Below are 27953 nucleotides of genomic sequence, written 5' to 3' on the forward strand. Positions count from 1 at the left end.
TTTTGTTTATTGCAAGTTAACAGTTGAATCTGTATTGATAATGAATGTTTTAAAATTTAATTAAAGATCTTTTAAATGTTAAAAACAGAATTATCCCTTTAATTTTTTGTTTTACAAATCAAAATAAAGGGGTGTAGCATTCGAACACACTCATTTCTAAACCGGAAGTTTACAAATATTGTCAGGCATTTGACAGCAAAACCACTCAAAACGTCTTGCAAGTTTGCTCTTGAATACATGATCTTGTAAAATTGACAACTCTTTAGCAAACTTACATAAAAAGGTCAGTTAAAAGAGAACCACATTGAGTGTTACTCATTATGGAGATAGTTCCCAATGTGTCAATGTCCTATAAACTTTTAATAAACTGTTGTCGAATTTTTCCCTCTAAGACATTCAGTCGGTTTTTTTCTGCTCAACCCGCTAAGACATCAATATAACAGAAATTATCATAACATATGGTGTAACACATCCTGTGATTTCGGAAATCAAAAAATAAACATTTTAAGCTAGCTTGATATGACAAATTATGTATGACTTTGAGGGTAGGAACAAATGAGGAATATTGCCCCCACATGTATGCCCTCAGGTGTAAAATGGTCATTTTCAGCTTCTATTAGGGTCAAATTCGTCGAAACATCCTTTTTCTTGTTTTTCAGAGGTCTCAAATATTTATTGTGAACGTACTTTATGGAATAGATAGATGTGATTCATCAAAATCAGTTCAATTTTTTGTTGTCTGAAAAAATGTGTATAAACGTATTTACACTTGTTTGCAAATTTGTCCGTCATTACGTAAATTCACACAGGTTCTGGTAAACTTTGACATTCATATATTAAATGGAATTTAGATGGATCTTTACCTTCTTTGGCCATAAACTGATTTTAAACAATACAGGAACATGTTAATGTGTCATGGGTAAATGTTGTAAAAGAAAAGTTAATAACTTTTAATCTAAAATATCTAAAATTTCCTTGATACTATTTAACATGTGTAAAAAGATCTAGATAAATAAAGTTTGAATCTACAAAATATACTGTACTGATTGATATGGACACTAGATAAACTGCACACGGCTAGACAGTATGTGATTTAAATTACACTTGTATAATTAACTTAGTAACTAAGTGGGCCATATACATGTATAACTAATCAGTGGCGGATCCAGGGGAGGGTTCTGAGGTTTTTAACCCCCCCTTTTTTTTGACAATGAATGCATTTAAATTGGAAGAAAGAGTTGGACCCCCCCCCCCCCCCCCTTTTTTTTATCTTGGGTTGGGAACCCCGTTTTAAATATGACTGGAACTGCTCCTGCAAATGAATTTTTATTTTACACTGTACCTCTTCAGCAGGAACAAAAAAAAAGTGCAAGTAACTTTTTTATTTTCTCAAGCATAAATTGTTTTTGAATTTTTATAGAGACAATAATAGTGCATTGTTGTAAAAGAAAAGTTAATAACTTTTAATCTAAAATATCTAAAATTTTTACATATCAACGATATAAGGATGTAGTGTTAAAACAGAGAAATGCAACCTCTGCCCAGCTTTTTCCCCGTTTCGGGCCGAATCCTCATATCGTGGATATGTCAAGTCAATACACTATTATTGTCCTTATAATGCAATCTAAAAAAAAAACAGTTTCAATTGTTATTTAATGTGATTGTGTTAATTTTATCATTTGATTTAATTATTGGGAAACTTCCCCCTTTTATATATAAATTTATTGAATAAATGCACATTTTTACTCATATGGGTATACATACATCAACATAATAGTTTAACATTTGGTTTTCGCACTCTAACTTTAGTAAAAGTAAAAAGAAATCTATGAAATTTAAACACAAGGTTTATGACCATAAAAGGAAGGTTTGGATTGGTTTTGGGTGTTTTGGTCCAACAATTTAGGAAGACGGGGCCAAAAAGGGCCAAAATAAGCATTTTTCTTGGTTTTCGCACAATAACTTAAGAATAAGTAAACAGAAATCTATGAAATTTTAACATAAGGTCTATGACCACAAAAGGCAGGTTGGGATAGATTTAGGGAGTTTAAGTCCCAACAGTTTAGGAATAAGGGGCCAAAAACAGGACCAAAAATAAGCATTTTTCTCGGTTTTTGCACCATAACTTTAGTATAAGTTAATAGAAATCTATGAAATTTTAACACACGGTTTATGACCACAAAAGGAAGGTTTGGATTGATTTTGGGAGTTTTGGTCCCAACGAATTAGGGGCCAAAAGGGTCCAAAATTAAACTTTGTTTGATTTCATCAAAAATTGAACTATTGGGGTTCTTTGATATACCGAATCTAACCGTATATTTAAATTCTTAATTTTCGGTCCCTTTTCAAATTGGTCAACATTAAGGTCCAAAGGGTCCAAAATTAAACTTAGTTTGATTTTAATAAAAATTGAATTCTTGGGAATCTTTGATATGCTGAATCTAAACATGTACTTAGTTTTTGGGGAAAGACGGCTTCAAGCCGTCAATCCCCTATGGGGTTGACTAGAGTGACATCCCCTCACATCATTCATTTTGTTTTTGTAGTGTGGAAACCCCCAAACAAATCTAACTGAGATTGGTGAGAAGGAGACACACAAATGAATAGATTGACTTTAAACAATTTTTTACTCATTTCCCTTCTGTTTCTCGTGAAGTTATCGTATCTTGAGCTCTTCTTTAAACTATTTACGTTTCTTTTACAATCCGGAAAAATCAGTATGACGAGATATTCTAAATATATCCAACCTACATTATATTATAGTGACGTCATTGTTGGAATGCCACACTACGCAGAAGCAAGGATATCCTTGAATCACTGGTTATTTAAATCATTCTCAGAGATCGTGCACTAATTAATAAACAGCTGCGCCATGAGCGCATGATACGCCCAACGTCTTATGTGGAAGTCTTATGCAATAATCATAAATAGTTTCTGAGAAAGTTTTAAGCAATAACCATATATTGTTTTAGAGACAGGGCAGGACATGTGAACCCCCCCCCACCCTGTTTTTTTTAACAAAAACTAAATATTACCAAAATAAAATTTTGAATCAAAACCAAAAAGTATACAGATCTTTAGATTAATATATCAAAGAAGTGTGTAAAGTTTTAAGCAATAATCATAACTTATTTTTGAGATACGGCACAACATGTAAAAAACCCTCCCCCTTTTTTTCAAAATACTAATAACTCAAAAATGAAATTTTGAATCATCACCAAAAATTATACAGATATTGAGATTAATATAACAAAGACATGTGTAAAGTTTTAAGCAATAATCATAAAAAGTTTTTGAGATATGGCACGTCATGTCAAAAACCCCTCCCCCTTTTTTACAAAATACTCAATAACTTAAAAATGAAATTTTGAATCATCACCAAAAAGTATACAGATATTGAGATTAATATAACTAAGAAGTGTTTAAAGTTTTAAGTCATAATCAAGAATTGTTTTTGAGATACAGTGCGACATGTGAAAAAAACACACCCCTGTTTTAGTTATAAAATGCTGTAACTCAAAAAGTTTAATTCTTATTTTCACCAAAAAGTATACAGATCATTTGACCATCATCAGAAACAACTATATTAAGTTTCATGAAATTTTGATAGGTCGTTCTCAAGTTACGGTGCGACATGTTTATGCCGGACAGACAGACGGACGGATGGACGGACGGACACCGGACATTTGTATACCATAATACGTCCCGTCAAAATTTGACGGGCGTATAAAAATTGGTATTAGTTAAATTTAAACATAATTTTGTTTGCTGTAGATGATTCAAACATCAACATGCAATACTTTAATTAGTAGGTCAAAAACTTTCAAAGTAAACAAAGTCTGTGGGGATACATGAGAATGGGGAGTGAAACGATTTTTTTCATTTTTTTCTGTAAAATTCTGTTTTGAGAATCTTCCTCCAATTCAGGAGCGCCTGATCAATTGATGAGTAATTATCCACTAAAATAAAAGTAAATGTATCTAAACACTTAAAATGTGACATTTAGTTTATGATTGCATGTAGTAGTCATCCATTTAAACTGAAGTGTACCAACATAATCATTGTAATGGAAATGTAGGATCTGGAAACAAGCTAATTATCACAGTAAGTTTACATCAATCATATTATTTTTTTATTAGATCCTGTATCCCTGTGATGAGAGTTGTAACTGGTACCTTAATCATTGGAAATTGAAAACTGAATAGATTTTTCAGTCCTAACTTTCTTGAGAAAAAAATTAGAAATCTTAGAGTACTGTCACAAAAAATGGAAAAATCGCTCTAGCCTGCAATTCAGTGGTACACAATTAAGATTTCAAAAAATTGTAGTTGTTGTTAAATGACAGAATTCAGTTGAATTTTAGATAATTAACTATCAACTTAATTGAATGTTTAGATGCAGATCTCTTCCATTGGTCCAAATTAAATCCTAAACTAAGGAAAGAAAATTACATTTAACAACAATTGATTTCAATATTGTCCACCTGTTCTTTTTTTCAAACTTACCTTCCCCCCCTCCCCCCCCAAAAAAATAAAATAAAATAATAATACAGAAACAAGGGCCGTCTTTCCCCTCAGAGCTATTCAGCTCTTTGATTTGATTATGGGCCCAGTTTTCAAGATGGTCCAAATCGGGGTCCAAAATTAAACTTTGTTTGATTTCAACAAAAATTCAATATATGGGGTTTTTCAATATGTTGAATCTAACCATGTACTTAGATTTTTATTATTTAGGACCGGTTATCAAATTGGTCCACATTGACATAATTGAGGTCTAAAAGGTCCAAAATTGAACTTTATTTGATTTCATCAAAAATTGAATTCTTGGGGTTCTTTGATATGATGAATCTAACCATGTATTTAGATTTTGGATATTTGAATACCAATCAAACCATGTATTTAGATTTTGGATATTTGAATACCAATCTAACCATGTATTTAGATTTTGGATATTTGAATACCAATCTAACCATGTATTTAGATTTTTAATATTTAGGACCGTTATCAAATTGGTCCACATTGAGGTCTAAAGTGACCAAAATTGAACTTTATTTGATTTCATAAAAAATTTAATTCTTGTGGTTCTTTGATATGATGAATCTAACCATGTATTTAGATTTTGGATATTTGAATACCACAAAGGGATGGTAAGAATTGTCTTTGGGAGTTATTGCTCAAACCGTTAAGGAATAAGGTGCAAAAAAGGGGGAAAAGGGTTTCCAGGTTAATGGACAATTACTTAAGTACAAAACATAATTTAAAAGCAGTTTAAGGTTGGTAATTGAAACTCATTTTAATAGCTCACCTAAACTGCTCTTAAATTATGTATATTGGAAATTTGCCAAAAACTTTGTTATTAACAAATTCCATTGGAAATTTGCCAAAAACTTTAGTTTAATGAACTTCATTGGAAATTTGCCAACATAAAATGTTGCATTGGAGTTATCTTTCTTTGTCCAGAATACTAGTCAAATCAACTTAAATCATGACTGTATGACATTTTATATTTTATGATGTATTTAAGGTAGCACAATACAAAGATTTTTCACCCCCAATCAGACATCTTTAAACTGATGTAATTCCTCTCATCCTTCTTTAAATTTTAAAAATGAGGTACCAAAAGAAAGAAGAATGATTAATCTTTCAAATTGTGATAATTTCATTATGACATAATTATTACATAATTGATTGTTATGTAAAAAGATGCTATATTGTGATGTCCATACTTGAATGAATTTAGCTTCTTTGTTATTCATAGCATCCATGCATCCCAAAATATTTTATAGATTCTTGTACAACACAGTTTGACCTCCAAAACCGTGTCTCAGATTTTTCCTATTGTATTTCATTCTCTCATAAATCTTCAATGAAGTTTGCAACATCAATTAATAAGAGATCACTAACTTCAATGTGGTATAAAATTTGTTCTATTGATGTTTTTGGAAATCTGAGACACAGTTTGGGAGGTCAAGCTGTGTTGTACAAGAATCTATAAAATATTTTGGGATGCTATGAAGAACAAAGACGCTAAATTCATTCAAGTGTGGACATCACAATATAGCAACTAATTACATAACAATTGATTATGTAATAATTATGTCATAATGAAATTATCACAATTTGAAAGATTAATCTTTCTTCTTTCTGTTGGTACCTCATTCATAGAATATAAAGAAGGATGAAATGAATTACATCAGTTTAAAGTTGTCTGATTGGGAGTGAACAAATCTTTGTATTGTGCTACCTTAAATGAGTATTTATTGTTGAAAACTCCATTAGAAATTTGAATTGAGATCATTTTTGGAATAAGGGAAAGGGGGAGGTGAAAAAAAATTGGTGGGGTTCAATTTTGCTTATTTCAAATTTCAGAAATGAAAAAGAAAATTTCTTCAAATATCAAAGGATTAATATTCAACAGCATAGTGAATTGCTCAAAAGCAAAAAAAAAAACATTTTAAATTCATTAGACCACATTCATTCTGTGTCAGAAACCTATGCTGTGTCAACTATTTAATCACAATCCAAATTCAGAGCTGTATCCAGTTTGAATGTTGTGTCCATACTAGCCCCAACTGTTCAGGGTTCGACCTCTGCGATCAGAAAAAGCTGCGCCCTGCGGAGCATCTGGTTTGTACATGTAAATAAAAAATGTTCTTTGTCATCTATTTTATTTAGACAACAATGTTGACATAAGCGTTCTTCCCTTTTTATATTTTTGTATCTACCCCTTTCAATTTCCTAAAAGAAGGCCTCACATCATGCAGGGGGAGAAATAAGCAACGCAATGAAATGTACATTACCTGTTGAAATTCGCAATTCCAGACCAAAAATATTAACAAGTGAAATATGTTTTTTTTAATATAAATTGCAAAAGAAATTAGTTTAAGTCATTGTATACATTGAAAACAAGAACATGTTGAATAGGCCGTATGAATAACTAATTATAATTTCGGCAATTTCTATTTAAATAATCATGAGGAAAAGTGATATCAGGTCAGTGACTGTATATGACATGGAAATATACGGTCAACCCATTTTGACTGTTCAAATAGAACGAGTGCAGTATAAACATGTGTACATGTGTGTCAAGCTATTGGCATATAATATACAAAAATGATATACATGTACCTTTAATTTTTTTTTCTCACATGCACATGTTTGTTTGCACCAAGTGTACCTATCAATTTTCAGAAATCCTCAATTAATTGTCTCTGTACATATCTCAAAGCTTGATTGTCTAAATTTGTGTACTTTAATTCATGTAAATTATGTCGTATAAACACAGTCATTTTAGTCAAAGGGTAAAAATAAACCTAAATGATTTAGAATTCACTAGTAAAAAATGCATATAAATTTCTGACTGTTATCATATTATTAAGAAGGACTTCTTCATAAATTTATTAGCTTCTTGCTTGAACCTTTAACGAAATTAATGAATTCTTAGTCCTGAATCCTGATTACCAATACCATACAAAAATGTATATTATACATGTACATGTAAATTTCTTGCCCAAATTGAAAATGTTATCATCATTTAAGAACAGGTTCCATGTTTTTTAATGCTGTAATTTATTTCATATGTATTCATAATGCAAATAGGAGCTACAAGGTAAGAGGAACATATCCTTTAATTGTCAGTTAATTTTCTTGTTTTTTTTTTAAAGATTTATCTTAAATCAAATAAGTCTTATCTGAAAAATGATAGACAATTTAGTATGATATTGATTTATTTCATTACAACCAATGGCAATGTAATAAAAAAATATTCATTTATTTTGATTTCCCTTTGAATAAAAAAAATACAATGATATTCCCCTTTAAGCCTTTCACATGTTTCATGTACAGATAATATTAAATCTTGAAAAGCTAACGTTTTCTATTTTTCACTCAACATTGCAGCATTCAATTACCACTGCTCATTGCACTGACTAGCAAAATTGCCTGTATTAATTTATAGATTTAATGAATTACCAAATCTTTAAAAAAAAATTGATTTTAAAGCTAAAAATGAATTGCATCCTTTCCAATTTATTTAAGTGTATAAATACTTACTTTATAGTATTCATAAGACATAGCTTCAATTTAGAATCAAGTGGTCACTTATAAATTAATGCTTATAGTTGTCACTTTCCAATAATATCCTTTTTATATAATTACAAAATAAACTTTAGTTATTAATTATCAAAATGATACCATTGTGAAAAGGTTATTTGATAAACTGAACTTGTTAAATGATTTATATAACATGTATAATGATAAAATTGATGACTACTTCAAGTACAGGAAGTTGTTCATAACATTTTCATGACCTTTTTTTTCCTTTTCAAAGGTCAGCACTTACATGTAACTTTTAATTATCACAAAGTCCAAACTTTTTTAATTTGACATTTATTTAAGTTTTGACTGATCATGTGAAAAATCTAACAGGGTTCAGACCAACAAAATATCATGATTTTTAAAGTTTAAACATTAACATACTTGATTTAATTCTTTTGTTTTTATCATGTTTATTTATGGGTAAAATTAAACAAGTTCAATACATTTATATCATAATATGATGTGTATATGAAATATCAACTTTGTTAGCTATAGCCAAAGATTACTATACAGTGCCCTCTTCTCCACGTAAGGTTGTGTGGCGAGGAGGGGACTGGATTTTAATCTGAGGGCTAGCAAAGATGATAAAATAAATATGCATGATGTACAATGTATGAGCATGTTGAGTAAAATATGTAAACATGTATATATATACGTACATAGTTTACATTTATGCAGACAAAATAAAAGTTGTTTTTTTCAACACTGTACTTCACTTTCTTTGTTTCAGATTTCTTGAATTATGTTTTGGGATATATTTTTGTATGGCTGTGATATATTATAACACCAACAACAATTCTAAATTTCATGGTAAAATCAATTCTCAAGTTTCCAAATTTTGAATGTTCAAATTATAAGAAAAACACATAAACATCTTCACTCCACAGGGTCTTGGTTATAGTTTTACGACTTTTGTTTTGTGGGTGGGTGAAAATGAAAAAATCATGGAAGTGTAACAGTTCTTTTAATGGAAATATACATTTATACTATACATGAATATGTAACAACCACAAATTTACAATTAATCTTGTGGGAAAGAAAAGATATCTTGTATCAAGTACACACATACATAAATATATGAAACAAAATCAAAAGCAAAGGAACAGGATGGTTAATATTGTTCAATTTATACTTTAGGATTATACCGATGTTTATGCTTAGCTGATAGAGCAGGAGTAGAAAGATGGCTGACAATGGAGATGGGGAAAATAAACCAGCTGTTCAAGTAAGCACTGCTGAATCAAACAGCAGCTCAGAAAAGCAAGAACCGTCAGAAGGAAAGACAAATGCTACAGATACGCAACAGGCAAAGAATTCAGCGCCAAAAGAATCTGAAACATTTGAAACAGTAAATCGGGATAAACCTGCAGCTAAAAACTCAAAGCAGTCTTCTAAAAGTTCAGATAAAGGTTCCAAGAAAAATGTTAAGCCAGAAAGTGATACCTCTACCTCTGAACAGGAAGTCAACAGTCCTATGCAATCAAAAGACACAACAGTGCCAAATACCAACAAGGATACTGCCAGAGAAGAGAATGTGTCAAATAATTCACCAGATCATGCTGAAGAATCCGATGAAGATGGTTAGTTTTACTCTGGAAATACTTTTTTTGGAGTAGTTTGAAAACAACTGTTTTTGTGTACTTTAAACTCATTGTTACAGGAAAAACCATTCTTGTGAATGCAATTTTACTCAATCTTGAAAACTTTCTATGCATTGAAAATTTAAACAAAAATGCTTCTGAGAGATTTAAAAATGTTATTTCCAAAGACCATGTGGACCTTATCTTAGTCCAAGTCAGTTCCATACAAAAATTTCTGACAATGATACTTCAGCCGTGTTACTTAATTTTTTTACAAAGAGGTAATCCCTAATATAACAAAGAAAAAGGTGGACAGCCACCACTTGCTCACATCACTGATAAAATATAAACAGTACACCGTATATACATGTATATAGTTGAATAAAAAAGAATGCACAAAAATAAATTATTATGATAAAAAAGTTAGGCAGATGATCAACATACTCCAAAAAATTATTGAATAAATAGTCACCAAAATTACCAAAATTGGCAAAAATGGACATTAAATCATAACTAAGTATTCTATTGCCAAAAAGGAAAACTTCCAAGAGACAAGCAAGTCTGCACAACAAAACAAAGGAAAGACAAAGCACAGACCCAACTAATAGAAATTGTTGATCTCTGGTGCTACGGAGGGTAAAGCTGATCTTGCTCCACTTGGTTAGCAGGTACAAAATGTATTATTATAGTTCTGAAATCAGATAATATGTTAAAAAAAATTTCATATATATGTAATTGAATTGTTGTGAAGCAACTATGTTTTTCTATTCATAGATGAAGGAATAGGTCTTGGAGATGGTGCTGATATGGACAGTGACTCAAGAAACAAAATGTTTGAGAAAGGTCTGAACTTTGAAAAAAATGGAAAGAAAAATAGAGCACTGAAATGTTACTTGGCATGTTTAACTGGTTTGAAGCCAGATACAAGGTTTCCATTACTTCCACAATGTCTCAGAAATGTAAGTTGTTTCATATATTTTTTCTGAAAGCTTTTTAAAGTGAGATGATTCGCTCCTCTATGATTCATTTTTGCTATGATTTTTTTTTGTTATGAGAAAATCGTACATTGTTAATTAGTATGCACAATACATTGAAAAAAACATGAATTTTTTATGTTAAATATAGAATTAGATGAAATGATAACTTTAAACAAAAAAACATACATGTAAATATCGGTACCGCACAAAAAAAAAAAAAAATTGAATTGTTCTTTTATATTCCAGTTTATTTTACAAACATGAGAGAAGTTTGTTTTGTTAACTTTTTTTGGTATAATATTTTCACAATAATTTAAATAACATCTTTTTATATTTCAGATTGCTGATATATTTTATCACAAAGAAGAATGTATCCTTATATATATATATATTATTACATAAATGAAGCATAAAAGACATAAAAGACAAGTTGTGAAAGTTACGAAATATGTTTTTTTTTAAAAGTCATAGCAACCCTTTTGTTCTAAACACTTGTTGATGCTCTGTCAAAACTGATTGACTTGAACTTATCATCTAGAACGTCTTCATGCAATTTTTGGCACTCTAAGAGGAAGATAGGTTAAAGATTTGACACAAAATGATAAAAGTTACGGATTACAAAAGTTTAAACTTGCAGCCTCATGCACAGTGTAGTAATTAAAATTTTGTTATAACGGCTTTGGAAAATGTTAGATCTGGGTAAAACATGAAGTATTAAACAGATTTAAGGTCAATATTTCAAAATGAAAAAATAGTAAATGTGGTTGTTACTTTTTTAGCTCACCTGGCCCGGCGTCTGTCGTCGTTAACTTTTACAAAAATCTTCTCCTCTGAAACTAATGGGCCAAATTAAACCAAACTTGGCCACAATCATCATTGGGGTATCTAGTTTAAAAAATGTGTCCTGTGACCAGGCCAACCAACCAAGATGGCCGCCATGGCTAAAAATAGAACATAGGGGTAAAATGCAGTTTTTGGCTTATAACTTAAAAACCAAAAGCATTTAGAGCAAATCTGACGAGGTAAAATTGTTTATCAGGTCAAGATCTATCTGCCCTGAAATTTTCAGATGAATCGGACAACCCGTTGTTGGGTTGCTGCCCCTGAATTAGTAATTTTAAGGAAATTTTGCTGTTTTTGGTTATTATCTTGAAAATTATTATAGATATAGATAATGTAAAAGCAATAATGTTCAGCAAAGTAAGATTTACAAATAAGTCAACATGACTGAAATGGTCAATTGACCCCCTAAGGAGTTATTGTCCTTTATAGTCAATTTTTAACAATTTTCATAAAATTTGTAAATTTTTACTAACATTTTCCACTGAAACTACTGGGCCAAGTTCATTATAGATAGAGATAATTGTAAGCAGCAAGAATGTTCAGTAAAGTAAGATTTACAAACACATCACCATCACCAAAACACAATTTTGTCATGAATCCATTTGGTTCCTTTGTTTAATATTCACATAGACCAAGGTGAGCGACACAGGCTCTTTAGAGCCTCTAGATAAATTGTTATTTGGATGGATAGTTGTCTCATCGGCACTCACACCACATATATCTTATTATGGGATTACTAAACATAAGATTTTTATGTGTTTTTCTCTTTCATTAGTACTAGTGCATCAAGAGTTCACATGTACATTTACTGGACACAGATAATATTTTCCCTTCAAAAGTACAAAATCATAATTGAAAACCTTATTTTTCTCTCATCCTTCATGTCAAACTTTATTTATCTGCCTCTGAACAGTATACTATTTTATTGTTCTTGATAATAATGCTTTCTCAATTTTTTACAGACTACACACTAAACTTTATACCAAAATAAACAAAAATATCCTTAACAAATATTCAGATGATAAAGCTGTACACTTTATTCAAGCAGAAAAAGTATATTATGAGAGTGCTTTGATAGACACAACTGATATACAACATAAATTAGGTAAGTGCAATACATAGTTCCTTCAAATTATACATAAATGTATGTGATTTGATAACAATTTTTTTCAGACCTATTTTAATTCAGAGTTGGCATATTGCAATAACATTTGTGTGCAAAAGTACTTATTTATTGATCTTAAAGATGTACTTAGGTGAGGTTTTGGAATTTGTGTTAAATGTTCGGACTCCTTGGTGTTTTTCCATACAATACAATGTAAAATATTTTGCCCCATAACACCCCTTTATTTCTTCATATAAGACTTAATAGCTCATGAAAGGTCATTTTCCAAAATTTTAGAAGATTCTTAATTTTCTTTCTTTTGTTTTGAGACCCAAATAGTACCATGCATATATAAGGTAAAAGTCTGAGTCAGCCTTTTCCCGCCATATTTTAGATCTCAAATATCTCGAAAAGAAGGTCCATAACCTATCAATAATTTTAGCTTATCTTTATCCTATTAGATGCTCTACCAGCTTATAGTATCAATTTTAATTTCTTAATTTTTTAATTTTTACCTAACCTCACCTAAGTACATCCTTAAACAGTCCTTTTGATTGTTTGTACTTTTTGGTTTCTGTAGTATTTACATAACATAAGGTTCAAAGCAAGTAAAAAAAACTAAGCAAAATATTAAATGCAAAGAATTATACATAAACTATATTTATTACAAATAATTATGAAGAACACATGCAATATCACATCCAAAATATTTTAAAACACCAAATATAATACATGCATAAACCATGATAATTTTAATCATTTATTGATGTGTATTGTGTTACAGAGGAAGCACAGTTGAAGGGAGGAACCTTACAACCAAACATGACCACAGACACAGTGAGAGCATCAGAATATGAACATTTGGCTAGGCTCTGTTTAGACAGGGAACAGTAAGTGCTACATGCCTATATTTATTTTATTTATATTATACTTTATTGCAAAATTTATTCAGTGTCAAAAATGTAAACACTTATTGTTAAACGGGAGATTCAAACACATTAGTAGATAACAAACTGACAATGTCATTGCAGTAAACAAAAAAACAATTAAAAGACAAAACAACAGTTTACCAAATACAGACTCAGCAAAATAAACCCCACCAAGAATTGATAATTGATATTTATACAGCTGAATATTTTATAATTAAAATGACATAAACATTTTTTTACCTGAAAATATATTTATTGCTATTTTACGAAATTTTTCTTTCATCTTACTCACTGATAATTTTTATGCTCAGCACAGATGAGTGATATGATAAATGATCGCTAGAAACTAAGGGCACACGTGCGGTTGTCAATGAAATTAACAACATCGCAATAGGTAAAATAGCAATAAACAGATTATTGGTCATCTCAACTTGCTTGCTTTTATCACTTTTGCCGTGCCAGCTCAAGTTAGAAAAGCAATCTCCATGAGATGACCAACAATAGTCTATAAATACATGTATTTAAAAAAGATGATACAAGGAGGTGAAAATGGCATAAACACCAAAAATCAACCATCAATCAATCACATTTATTGATACCATTGCAAGTGTAACCAAAGTTATTAATAAGACTCAGGTAGTGGATGAGTAACTATTTTAGTAGTAAAAAGTCTGTTTAACCAATTTGTTTTTATATGTATGATAGCATTAAATATAAAGGATTCCATATTCACCTTCGACCTTATACTTGAGTACACATTGCAATAATCAGCTGTATTTTTTCACTGTAATTCTTAAAAAATCATTTAGTTAGTATTAACTTCACTTTTATTTCAGACCCCAACTAGCCTTAGAGTATGCAGGAAAGGTTTGTATTACTTTGATTTTGCTTTTAAAAAAATATGTTTTATTAAGAGCTTTTTGGTTTCAAACAAATTTGTAATCAGTCTCCAGTACAAAGCTACATAATATATATCATGAAAATATGGGATTAAGGTGGTACCTGACACTGCAGGGAGATAACTCTGTTCAATCAGCTGAACGTTTTAATTACATTGTGTTGTTAAGGGAATATTAAGCTTCTCAATGATCAAAATAAGTGTTTGTTAATTTTGACAGTGTATATTTTCTGTCAGATAAAACTGTAGGTTCAAATTTTTTAATTTTTTTACATTTTTGTCAAAGTAAATACTTTGTCAAAATTTTATGGAAATTAAACGAGCCAAATTAATTTTAGTGAAGGTGTTGGGTACCACCTTAAGTATTGTTAAGGTTATTGTTCTCATTAATTTCTGAATAGAGATGATTTGATACATATTTTCAATATAATATTAGGACTTCTACAATACTAGGAATTATCCACTAGTCTCCAAATGATGAATATTTAAGCATGTTCATTTATCAGATGCAGGGATCTCCATGGCCTGTTTAATGATGGCACCCCACCATCGTTAAAATATCTTGCACCATTGTCAAATGACCCGCGCCATCGTTAAATTGTCTTCCACCATCGTTTTGTTGTTGCTGCAAATCAGCCATACTGGTTATTGGTTCATGATTTCTGAATTTGACAGTGTCCTTGAAAAATAAGCTCCACATGATTTTAAACCCCCATAACAATTACCAAAATAGCAAGATAACTACATGGGGACCTTCATGATAGCTTTTGGTCATTCTCGACTAAAGGGGGACCATGAAGGCTTGGTTTTTGAAAGGTTACAATGGCAATTAATGAAAATAATGATACTTCTATAATGAAAGTACAAACAAATATTATTTAAATAAGCAATGAACAAGCATGTTCACTATTCATTACATGAAGGGATGAAATACTTTCAATCACGCTACACTGTAAGGTGTAGACACGATTTGTGATAGTTAAAGTTCCTCCATTGTTCAATTTTCATCCATGGAGATCCCTGCAGATGTCAAAGTTTTGCATCAAATTTTATATTTTTTTAAATGTATTATTTGCAGGCTACAAAGTTACGACAACAAGTATTAGGTGACAAAGATCCTGTCACTGTAGAAAGTCTGGACTTCTTTGCAACTGTCTATGCCAAGGTTGGAGCTGAACAATATGAAGGTACCTGAATCATACTGTTAAAACAAAATAATGTTTTGTTTCAATAATGGACACTTTTTAAATACAAGTAGCCTCTGACAAAATTTTAATTGAATTGAAAAGTTGATTTAGACATAAATGGTCTTTGCCGTAAATGTTTTGATTTATATTGTCTTCAATAACTTGATAATGTATATACCCAAAAAAGCTGAATTATCTTGCCCACATGCTTGAATATAATTAATGAATTTAATATGAGAAGATATGTCTTTTTAAGATTTAAAAAACATTTATGGAAAATCTTCTGAATATAATTTACCTTGAATACCCCAGGGACCTGTGTTTACATTGATCCGTATATAGTCCAGGGATAAACTATGGACTCTAATATGAAAAATCTATTTTATATTTTTTGCACATAAGTTATACACTCATATTCATTGCATTATTCAAAATTCTGTAAAATATGCTGATACCTATATCAATATGCAGTAGTTAGAGAAATCACTTTTTTCTCTGCAATAGTAAATTCATATAAGATAAGAGACACTGTTTGTCAATATTCCTTGCTCTTATGATCTTTTTTGGTTTTAATTCTTTTATAGAACTCTTTATATATTCTAAATAGATATGATTTAAGTTTGAAATTTGTATTAGATGCTTTTTGTTTTATTTGAGAACAGTACTTTTTCAATAAGGATTTTACGAATATGTTTGGTCTTTTCAATACTTTTTGCAGTGCTGTGTTGTTAGGAAAAAATCGTTACTGGAAAGGAGGATTAATCTTCTTGTTTGATACTAGATATATGTATTTATATATAATTGTTTGTACTGTTGAATTGGATTTTGTAATTGTTTATCTGATGACAGGATTTTTATCTTTCTTATTACAGAATCATTAAAGAAGTTTGCTGACAAACCAGAGGAAGGTGATGATGCTGAGGGATCAGCACAGACTGAAGATGGGGAACAGAAGGAACCAGTTTCTATTCTCAGAAAACGTAAAATTAGTAAGTTAATGTTTACATTTATGATGAAAACTATGGTCTGACTTTTCAAATCAATTATATATCAATATACTAAATAAATAAATGATTGGGAATACGTTAAAGTAATAAAAAGTCAAGAGAATTTCAGAACGCAATTTGGTTCCGAACAATATCTATCACGCTTTGTGCATGCAGACTCCACGCGGCCTTCACGTGATTTTACTATTTTTAGAATAATTGCATAGTAACCAAATGCACTAGATTCAACCTTTACTAATTATGCAACATTTTCGAATAATTCTCTAGAAAATATTTCAATAGGTTCTAAAATTTATATTGTAAATATACACACTGCAGTTATTAATAGATAAATAAAAAAATAACTTGTACCCTTTAATACATCCAATCACAGCGTTCTTAAGTTGACTTCCTACGCCCTGTCTTGGGTACACAAAAGGCCAACCTAATGCTGGGAAAATGTAATACTACCGTTCTCCCTATACATCAAACATCATGAAATTGAATATTTTGTCCAGAACTATACGAATGAAAATTATAATAGATCCAAATTTTATTCAGATTGTACTATAAAGAAACCAAAGTTTTTTTTCCGATTTATTTACATAAACTTATTAAATCAGCTGCAGCATTACTATTATATGTAGACCTTCATTACATAAAACAATGGAAATAACATTGCATATTGATATAAACGATAAAACTTGTAAAAGAATAAATAAAAAACAGACTTGAAATTAACATACATATGACAAACTGTGTATATTATGTGTACAAAACTTGAATTTGTAGAAAAACTAATGATTTTCTACCCCAGAAAAATATGGAATTTTGGCTCTTCAACTTCATATTTAATTTGGCATTCAGCAAAGCTGAGGATTTGATAAATTTTTGTAGCGTCATACAAGATAAACAGGTTTATGCATCAATTTAAAGTAAATTTGCTTTAAAATTTCCTCTTTCTTTAGATACAATGAATTTTAAATTTCAGGTGAAAAAGAAAAGAAAGTGCACTTTGATGAATCACAGCTTCAGAGCAATGAACAAATACAGCATGGTATGTTTGTCATGTTTTGTCGTGTACTAATGTTTTACCTTTACAACATGAATTTACATATAAGCAGATTGGAGGTTTGTAAAGCCTGCTTAATGGATGTAACTACACTTTATTTCTTGATGTATCAAATAAGGCTATCTAAACCTTGAATTGTTTGTGAATATATTTCTTAGGGAGTCAGGTTTATGCATGTCGAAAGTTGAAGTTGTAATATAACACACATTATTTTAATTGTTATTTAACTGGAAAGGTTGGATGTTACAATATACAGTATACTGTAGTATGTAATATTTCAAGTATATTGAGTCCAAGATGGTGTTAAAATGATTTAAGGTATTTTTTTGTTAGACCAACATATTGCTTATAATAATTTGAAAGCTTACAGAACAACATGCATTAATCACTTTTTAATTTTTTACATCAAACTTTTAAAATTGTTTTGCAAAGTTTTGCATGAACTTGTATGTTTCAAGCTAGTAATGGCAGACACAGTTGCATACAAGTGTAAATTTTTTGTGTGTATCAGTGTAAATTGGTTATTGTCGGTTCACAAAATCTACATTAAAAAAACTATATAGGTGTAATACCACCATTGATTTACCCCTATTAGTCTTTGTTAAATTTGCACTTTAAAAAAAATTGTACAGTATTTACCTTTATTTCAACCAAAGAAATACTTTGCATGAATAAAGTTTAATCCTTTCCAGTGCTACAGTGAAAGTTTCACACTACATTTCATTGCATATAAGAAAGTAACCATCACCGGAAGTAAACAATCCAATTTTTACATTGTTTTTTACTGGTTACCTGCTTTGGTAACTATGTAACCTTAACGTTCCAAAATATTTTATAAGACCATCAAATAAAAAAAGAATGATGCTTTCAGACACCCAACATACATGTTTATGACTCAGAAAAATATAAGTGCATTGAAATGGAGGGTTAATTTTCTACAACTGTCAATTTCAAGGGAATATTTTTTATGGCCTACTTTCGTATACAACCGGATCTGACGTACCATGATTTGGTGGTATTACACCTATAGTCATTATCGTGTCAAAGTCAACATCCTTGATTCCACATTGATCACCTTCATTACCTTATTAAACAAAGTCGAAAGAGATTAAAAACAAAATTGAAAAAATGTTGCACGCTCAAATTATTTTGGAAAGCCATGTATGATCACATGCTTTTTGTTTTACTTTTAACTTCAACCTTTTTATGATTTAGTATTGTATTTTTCTATTTCAGAGGAGAAGTTTGCCAAGACTGTATTATGGGCGTTACTAGTTGTGTGTTGTATACTGCTGATTATTCTAGGATTGTACCTATATTGTAACCTGGTTGGATCTAATGCATGTACTAAATTAAAATCAGATCTACACTATGGATATATGAGACTGAAATACTGGTATTATCAGTACCAGGCAGGACCCAATGCTAAATTTATGTAATTGTATTGAATATGTTCAATTGTTTTACATTCATCACATTTATGAACCAACTTTTAAATTTTAATGAAGGGATTTGGTTTTTAGCCTCCATGTCGGAAATTTGTTTTGCAAGTACAATATTAAATCATAATCTGAGTGTGAAAATGACATTTGATTTCTTGAATTATATTTTTTGAATTTTTTTTCTATATTTTATGGACTAACTGAATATTCTCTAGGGGAGACAACTTTTCTTTAAAGTTAAAAAGTTGATTCGTAACTTTCTATAAGCAATCAACTGTCTGTTCACATTGAGCAAAACATTTGAAGCAAAAATTCACTCACAATCGCCAAGTAATATGGACGCATGTTGTCAATTATAATGTGTTGCACGAACTGGATTCAATTATGCAATGATTAGATTAAAGAGACAAATGTCTCCGCTTATTGTGGACACACTTGTAAAACACTTGACTCAAGGTCTTTTCCATGAAAATTAATGTCATGAATGTGGGAGGATAAAAAGGAAAAAGGGAAGTTTTATTCATGGAGACAGGTTGGGTGTCAATGTCATTGCATGTACATGTGTATTTGATGTTTGCAAAATTACATGCATGAAGAAAGTATGTATGTTGTTGAAAGGAGTTTGGAAGTGTCTTCCTACCCACCCCATCCATTGAAATGGAATAACCCTAAGCTACTGCTATGTAAAATAAGGTGGTGACTTGTATGATTATCCTACTTTTCTTATATAATAACTATTGTATCTCAGGGCTTTGTATTCTCATATCTATAAAAGGGGGAATTATGTTGCTGATGATGTTGGCTCACACGGACCTTCAACTTGTATACTATTTGTATATCTTTTGATGCCATATTGTTATTCAGTCTTTTTAGGTTTTGGATAGTATTTTATAACCAAATGAGACCTTTTAGTATAAGCCAGGTATGATCAAATTTGAAAAAAATATCCCATACAAATTTGTAATTTACTGGCACAAATTGAACAAGTATTTATGCATTTAGAAATGGTTAATTTCCTTTTCTATGGAATCTGTACATTATGTATAGTGTGAATGTTTTATTTATTTATTTATTTTGGTAATACTTTCCATGGATTGGGAAAAATTATATTTTATGGATATCACATAAATAAATACAAATAAATAAGTGTGTCTCCATTTTGTATATATGTTTGTCAGACATATTTCAACAGAAATGTTTTTTTTCATTCGATAAGGTAATAAACATGTATATGCAAGTTATATTTTAGAATCAATATGTTTTACACTAATTCTTAGCCCATTTTTAACTTTATTAACTGAATACTACACACCATTTTGAATATTTGTGTTTTTCAATATTATTATTTAACCATATATAAATAAAAAGCGGAATCCTGCATTTGGATTTTCTTGGGTCGGTTTCATTTCATATTATTAATTAAAAACATATGTTACTCAACGTTTTTACCTGTTTAAGAATGTTTTTTTTGTGAATCAAATCAATAAATCAAAGGATATACCTTTTGTTTAATTAAATGTTAATATTCTTTTCCTTTAAATGCACAATTCATGCATTATTCACCTCTAGCTAAGGGTTTAAATTGAAGTTCAGATGAATACAGTTGAGGTCTAATTATTCACTTACGAGTGAATATTTCATCCTGAATGTTTCTTAGCTTAATTTGAAAAAATTGAACCGTACTGTTTGCCTAAAGAAAATTATTATTTCACGATCTTTTACTGATTGAACAAAAATAATACTTTAGATTTTTTATATATCTCCTAGCTAGTGCCTTTCTAAATTGTTTTTGTCTTCCAAATATCTGCAATATTAATTTTACTTTGAATGACTGGAAACCAAAATAAATTCACTTGAAATCATGTAGACTTATAAAATAATGTTTAATCATGTAAATCATGAATCGCCTACTACCGAAGTCATCCATGAAAGATGGAATTTGAAAAATATTTCCCCAATGGATTCTTAAAAAAAGTGAAAGAATTTTAAAAACAAAGGAAATGAAAATTTTGTTGATTGAGTGGTAAAATCAAAGGTCAAAATTAACCAACTCATGGGTTGAATTTCGTAAAAAGGAATACTACTAATTTACAAAGCACGGAAAATGAAAAGTTTGTGGGTATGGCCTGAAAATTATTAGTCAAAATTGAAAAGAAAAAAAAGACCGATTTTTAAAGAATTGAAATGGTTACTATTTCAATTTATTTTTTAAAACTTTTAATTATGTTATGTAGATTGTAGTGTTGTTTATTAACACTTTGATTTTATATTTTTTCTTCATATATTTACAAAAACCAAACCCAATACATTTTTGTCATTAATGGTTTGCATTTATAGATATCTATTGTAATAATATACACTTTATAATTGTTTTGTTTGAAATGTTTTATGGAATCGTTAGTTGCTAATTATAATAATTCATTTGAGTTTAAATGATTTATGAACAAAATATTTTTAATTATTATACTTTTGTGATATTACATGTATATGATTTATAAATGAAATATATTCATTTTAGTAGACGAAACGCGCTTCTGGCGTAAATATAAAATTTTAATCCTGGTATCTATGATGAGTTTATTTATTATACCTTTGTGATATCATATATAAGGTATAATTGCTACTATCCCATTTAGGAGGTGAGAAAAACATGAGAAAGATGAAAAGAGTATTTGGAAAATACTGAACATGTTTAAGAAAGGGAAATATCCCAAAAGTTACAAATTTCACTTTTGTAGACTTTATTTGATATAATAGAACATGAACATTTCTATCAAAATGTTGAAAAATTGTGAAAATATATTACAAGGAAAAGAAATCTTTTTTTCCCCTTAAATTTAAACAACTGTACAATTGATTGAAGAATGACCATCAAATGGTATTGTACATTTGGCATATATTGGTATAAATCTTTATTTACCAAATGCTACAAACCAGTGGTAGTTTTCACTAAAAATCTTATGACTTGTTTATGACTTTTGTGATTTGCATTGGACTCTTTAAAGTGTTTCGTTGTCTGATTTTAATATGTAAATCTAAGTTGAATTTTAAAACCATCTGAATGTCTAACAGCTATTTATTGCAGTTGTTCTTCTTTATGTTTAAAAAAACTCACATATGTCAATTTAAATTAAAGACAATGTTATCTTTTAATTCCTTCTGCTGTTTGTTTGTCATAATTTCAGAAATCAGAATGTACCTCATACTAATCATGCTAATAAGAAATGGATTTTTATATTTCATGGAAGCTGGTCTTCTATATGTTTGTAGATGATTAATAAAACTGTTATAATCATATCATTCTGCTGTTATTTTGAAATGTTTATAGAGTTAGTTTGTAAGTCTACCCTCTACTCGAATGGACCGGGTTTTCTCTCTGGGAAGTCCTTCCTGTAGGTGATTGCATTACAATGCTAATGGATTGCACCTGTGTGGATTTCTTTCTGGTTTATCTCCCATAGCCTTTGTCTATCATTGGTCATCACAAGTCGTTGGGGTTATTTACCCATATCTGCTTGTTACTTGCAAGCACCATGGCATATCCAATTACGGATGGGTCTGTCATGCCTTGCAGCTAGAGGCCAAACTTCTGAGACCTTGTGGTTTTGCCTGAGGCCCTGAGGTAACCATGCAGTTTTATCTGTCACCTCGAATCGATCTCATTTCTTGGCTAGCATGAGATGTTGTAAATGACAGGAAAGGCTATGATTTTTTCATCAAGCTGTTAGCCAGTAATTAAAGCGAGATTGGCCAGAACAGACATTAAAATCATAAAGGTGTGCATTACACAGTCATTTGACTGTTTTTGAATGCAGATTTATTAATGTCATTAGATATCATTTCCATTGAGATTGTTGATGTGCTCCTTCTCTATTCATATGGTTTATAAACGACTCATAACAATATGAATATTTATACATTTATATATACATATACGACTTACATATTGTAATGGGACCAGTATGAGGATTTAATTAATACTTGGTAAATTAAAATTAAGCTATAATCTCTTTGGTTGATTTTTGGTGAAAATAGGCCCATTAATTTTTAACGCCATACAAGTACTATTACTATTATAGTAAATATCTGTCTGTCATCACTATGTATTAACAATCATATTTGCTGTGTCTAATTCTCGTGTAGGTTTAAGACAAAATTAGGATTGATAGAAGAAAGATCAGTTTCGATTTAGAAAATATTTGACTACTAGAATGTCATTTCAGGGTTAACGGATTTTCTTGACAATTTGAATTAATGCTTTATCTTTTTTTTTAAATATTGCACACTTCCTCCTGTATGCCTAGACTGATATCATTTGTGTTTATTTAGTATTGTTGTTTGTTGTCATAGAATTATAATTCGTTTGAAACAAGGCAATTTGTCAAATATGTAATGAACACAAACTCCGATATGCCTGATTGATTCCTTGCAAACTTTACATTACCGTGGGAGTGATAAAATAAAGCTCCTTAGGTTGTTTTTTTTTATTTTCCGGTTTGTTCAGTTTGAAGTGAAACAAAAAATTCATGCAAGCATTTAAAGAAAAATTGATTCCTTATGTAAAAAATTCGACGATTATTTGTGCCATAACTTAGTCAGCTTTTGTTTTTTTATGAAATATGAATATTTACTAGTGGCATATCCTGAATTGTTTCCTGGTGTCAAAATTTATGAAATGAATTGCTTTGTTTCTAACAGAACTAATTATTTGTTGATATGTCTAATTATAAAAGAGGGACGAAAGATACCAGAGGGACAGTCAAACTCATAAATCGAAAATAAATTGACAACGCCATGGTTAAAAATGAAACAGGCAAACAGACAAACAAAAGTGCACATGCCACAGCATAGAAAACTAAAGAATAAGTAACACGGACTCCACCAAAAACTAAGGGTGATCTCAGGTGCTCCGGAAGGGTCAGCAGATCCCGCTCCACTTGTGGCACCCGTCGTGTTGGTCATGTGTTGGGTCACCCGTTGCCCCCTTACATCGTAGCTTGTATGTATGTTCTGTATCTCCATCCTTTAGTAGGAGCACCACCATGGGTTATGGTGTAAAAAGGAAGACATTTATCTTACTGTATTGGTACAGATTTTATGTGAGCATTTGTTGAATATATCAACAACTGACATGAACCAACCTATGGCTAAATTGCAATGATAAGATCTTATGAATTAATTGACTGTAGATTTTGTTTGTAATGTTGATTTGATCCTACTTCAACCCTTTATATCATAAATTGTAAATATACAATGAGCTATAAACAAATGTTATACAAAAGAGGGACGAAAGATACCAGAGGGACAGTCAAACTCATACATCGCAAATAAACTGACAAGGCCATAGCTTAAAATGTACACAATAGTACACATGACACAACATAGAAAACTAAAGAATAAGCAACACAAACCCTACCAAAAACTAGGGATTATACAAGTATGAGGTTAAGCTCGATTTAAAATGCATAAATCCATAATTTTCTTCAAAAAATGCCTTTACCAAATCAGGAATATTATTTTTTCTAAGTTGTACTGTTGGTTGATAAAGTCTAACGTTGTGTTATGTGAATTTTTATGGACTTCCCCCTTTTTAATTTTACATAGGTGTTCGGTGCTTTGTTTGATTCTTTTTTGTTAAAAATAACCCACATTAAGTTAAATATATTTGATAGTAAATAATCTATTATAGTGACATGTGTTAATATGTACAAATTTTATAGATATAATATGAGGAGGATACACCGGCAAAATATAAATCACCTTACATAATATTAAAAAATAATATAAGTAATTATATATGAATATGTCTTCAATACTGTGAAATAAAGTTCTTTGCATCGGAACTAAACACATTTATTCAAAAACCAGTTGTTGGCATGACACGGGTTATGTTCTTCTCATATATGTTATGATGGTATGATACTAAACCCCTAACGGGAAGGATTGTGCCTGATATTCATTTGATGTAATCATAATCTTTCAATCAGTTTAATTGAAGTCTGGAGCTGGCATGTCAGTTAACTGCTAGTAGTCTGTTGTTATTTATGGATTATTGTCATTTTGTTTATTTTCTTTGGTTATATCTTCTGACATCAGACTCGGACTTCTCTTGAACTGAATTTTAAATGTGCGTATTGTTTATGCGTTTACTTTTCTACATTGGCTAGAGGTATAGGGGGAGGGTTGAGATCTCATAAACATGTTTAACCCCGCCGCATTTTTGCGCCTGTCCCAAGTCAGGAGCCTCTGGACTTTGTTAGTCTTGTATTATTTTTATTTTAGTTTCTTGTGTACAATTTGGAAATTAGTATTGCGTTCATTATTACTGAACTAGTATATATTTGTTTAGAAACCAGCTGAAGGACGCCTGTGGGTGCGGGAATTTCTCGCTACACTGAAGACCTGTTGGTGACCTTCTGCTGTTGTTTTTTCTATGGTCGGGTTGTTGTCTCTTTGACACATTCCCCATTTCCATTTTCAATTTTATTCATTATTTTTGGATATCGATTTGTAATAGTATTAGGTCTTTTGGAGTATTCATTGACAATGTATTTGACCAATTTTAGGGTGTGATTCAACATTAACAATTTAATTTTCCGTGGTTGTCCTTTTACAAAAAGTAAAAAAAAAAAAAAATACCGAACGCGAAAAAATCAAAACGGAAAGTCTATATAATCTACGTTTTCTTCCGGTAAGGAGTTGACTTCATACTTGAGTGATTACTAACTAATCAAATGACAAAATCAAAAGCTGAAACACATCAGTTTTATTTTTATATAGGACAATATAGCATGTAATTATAACTTTTGCTGTGACTGTTATCAATTCATTTAACATTGATCACATGTATGACATGATTACATGGACTACGTTCAAGTCAGTAATTCGATTAGCAGATATGATAAGACACGTGACATTTTAACTTCAAACAATAGAGATAAAATCTAAAATTCAACTCATAAACCAATTGAATTCTGGAAGGGAACAGCATATTTTAACTTGTTAGTTTTACTTTTTGGGCTGCTTTAAAATCAATATGGATATTAAAATTCTTATTTATACTTAAAAATGGCTTGCAAATCTGGAAACTGTCAATTTTGTGAAGAGTCGACTGAGGTAAAATGGCATTGCCAGTCATGTGATTTAAATTTGTGTGACGTATGCAATAAAAAAATTCATTCTAAGATTGACAAATTATCTGGACACAAAGTTTTTCTTTCACAACATGGTGGACAAATTGAAGACTTCGAAAATTCACGAAAAGTGGACTTGAAGGAGATTTCGTGTTCGAAACATAATAATAAGAAATGTTTAACATACTGCCTTAATTGCAATAAATCTTTATGTTCTTTTTGCCTAATCCGACCATTTCAGTATGAGGAACTAAGCAAAGTTTACGAAGAGAAATATCTTTTACTCAAAGATTTAAAAAGTAAAATTGACGAATGTTACCCATTTTTTGAAGAGAAAGCAGCCACATTTAAAACAATGGATGATCGTGAGGTTTCAAAACACAACGAAATAAAAGAGAAAATTTCGAATAGGAAAAATGAGGCAAAAAATGCAATAACAAAGGAGGCATTGCATCTTGTAGAAGTTATGGAAGGTATATGGGACCCAGAAAATAACCCAGTAGTATCAGAACGCAAAAGACTTTCTCTGATAGAACAAGAATTATTGACAGGGAAAAAAACGCTTGACGAAGTGTTAGAAACACAGGACCCAGCTTCAGTTTTCTCAACTGTAGAAAAAATCAACAGTGATATACCAGAAAAATCAGCATTAGATATAAAACCTCCAGAATGGATTTTTCTTGAGCCCCCACATATTTCTCTGAAAGAAGTCTTGGGATCAGTAATAAGAATACCCAAAGTAATACCAATTCAGACATTTGAAGTTGATTTTCCAGAACTAAACGGACTAGTGTCTCTAAATGCTGATATCTGTGTTATGTTTCACCGCCAATCTCGCAAATTCAAGTATTTCACAATATCAGATTCTAAGTTTGTTACTACAAATGACATGATAGACGCAAATAGGAAAGATGGCCATTTTGCGAAAATTTTAGATATAACAAACTTTAATGGAGAAATCTTAATGTCAGATGACCAGTTTGCAATGAGACGTCTTAAAAGAAATGGAAAATTTGAAATATTTTCACTGCCGTCAATAACAAAAGATCAACTAGACTTTTTTAGCATTCATGTATCTGAGAGGGACGAATCATTCGTCGTAGGTTTTACTAATAAGATAGGATCATCTGCTGGAATTCTTGAATTCAATATGAATTTTATACATCCCGGTGCGTTTTCCTTTGGAATACCTCCGAAACGGATTGAAGGCAACAGTAACACATTTTTTTCTCTACCGAAAAAAATAACCAGAAACATAAATGGACATTTTTGTGTGATCGACCAACCTTTGAATTCGAAAACAGGAAGAATTGTAGTGATTGGGGAATTGGGACAATGCAAATGGACATACAGTGGTCATTCGACCATTAATTCAAAAATTGATTTTTCTCCAAATGACATTGTAACAACATCGTCAGGTCTAGTTCTTGTGGCTGAGAAAACCAAGAATGCTATTCATGTCCTATCCAAGGATGGACAATTCATTTGTAATTGTATTTCAGACACTGATATTACAGAGCCTACTAATATATGTTTTCACAAGGGACATTTAATGATCGGTTGTTCATATTCTGGAAAAACCAAGTTGTATGTCGTAGATTTTGTGGAATGAGGTCATTATAAGAAACACTGCATTATATATCAATGTGTATTTTATGATTAATAAAATTGTCCATTTTATATTGAATTGCTCAGGAAACCTAAC

General features: G+C 30.5%; 3 protein-coding genes across 3 annotated transcripts in view; 2 read left to right on the top strand and 1 right to left on the bottom strand.

The window, feature by feature from the left end:
* LOC143069193 (5'-3' exonuclease PLD3-like) overlaps nucleotides 1–8279 on the bottom strand; it is a 28706-nt gene extending 20427 nt beyond the window's left edge. The window contains exon 1 of the mRNA XM_076243705.1: nucleotides 8052–8279. Within this exon, the coding sequence (XP_076099820.1) occupies nucleotides 8052–8072 (21 nt within the window). The 5' untranslated portion in view covers nucleotides 8073–8279. The remainder of the gene's footprint in view (nucleotides 1–8051) is intronic.
* Nucleotides 151–22412, top strand: LOC143069195 (uncharacterized). Its single transcript, XM_076243709.1, has 11 exons — nucleotides 151–283; nucleotides 9234–9676; nucleotides 10451–10635; nucleotides 10993–11023; nucleotides 12515–12601; nucleotides 13386–13491; nucleotides 14367–14397; nucleotides 15507–15615; nucleotides 16488–16604; nucleotides 17593–17658; nucleotides 18910–22412. The coding sequence occupies exons 2-11, from the start codon at nucleotides 9280–9282 to the stop codon at nucleotides 19110–19112; spliced, it is 1332 nt and encodes a 443-aa protein (XP_076099824.1). The 5' UTR covers nucleotides 151–283; nucleotides 9234–9279; the 3' UTR covers nucleotides 19113–22412.
* Nucleotides 22413–26092: 3680 nt separating this feature from the next.
* Nucleotides 26093–27928, top strand: LOC143069192 (uncharacterized). The gene has a single exon (XM_076243703.1). It carries the CDS (start codon nucleotides 26184–26186, stop codon nucleotides 27858–27860), a length of 1677 nt encoding a protein of 558 aa, XP_076099818.1. The 5' UTR covers nucleotides 26093–26183; the 3' UTR covers nucleotides 27861–27928.
* The last annotated feature ends 25 nt before the right edge of the window (nucleotides 27929–27953 follow it).

Source organism: Mytilus galloprovincialis, chromosome 3 (genome assembly GCF_965363235.1).
Source record: "Mytilus galloprovincialis chromosome 3, xbMytGall1.hap1.1, whole genome shotgun sequence".
Lineage (NCBI taxonomy): Eukaryota > Metazoa > Mollusca > Bivalvia > Mytilida > Mytilidae > Mytilus > Mytilus galloprovincialis.

What these genes read in the sequence shown, in the direction of transcription:
- LOC143069195 (XM_076243709.1), top strand. Translation starts at nt 9,280, where the DNA reads ATGGCTGACAATGGAGATGGGGAAAATAAACCAGCTGTTCAAGTAAGC. An exon ending in CCTTAGAGTATGCAGGAAAG is followed by an intron (nt 14,398 to 15,506) that starts GTTTGTATTACT and finishes TATTATTTGCAG; the next exon opens with GCTACAAAGTTACGACAACA. An exon ending in TGGAGCTGAACAATATGAAG is followed by an intron (nt 15,616 to 16,487) that starts GTACCTGAATCA and finishes TTCTTATTACAG; the next exon opens with AATCATTAAAGAAGTTTGCT.
- LOC143069192 (XM_076243703.1), top strand. Translation starts at nt 26,184, where the DNA reads ATGGCTTGCAAATCTGGAAACTGTCAATTTTGTGAAGAGTCGACTGAG.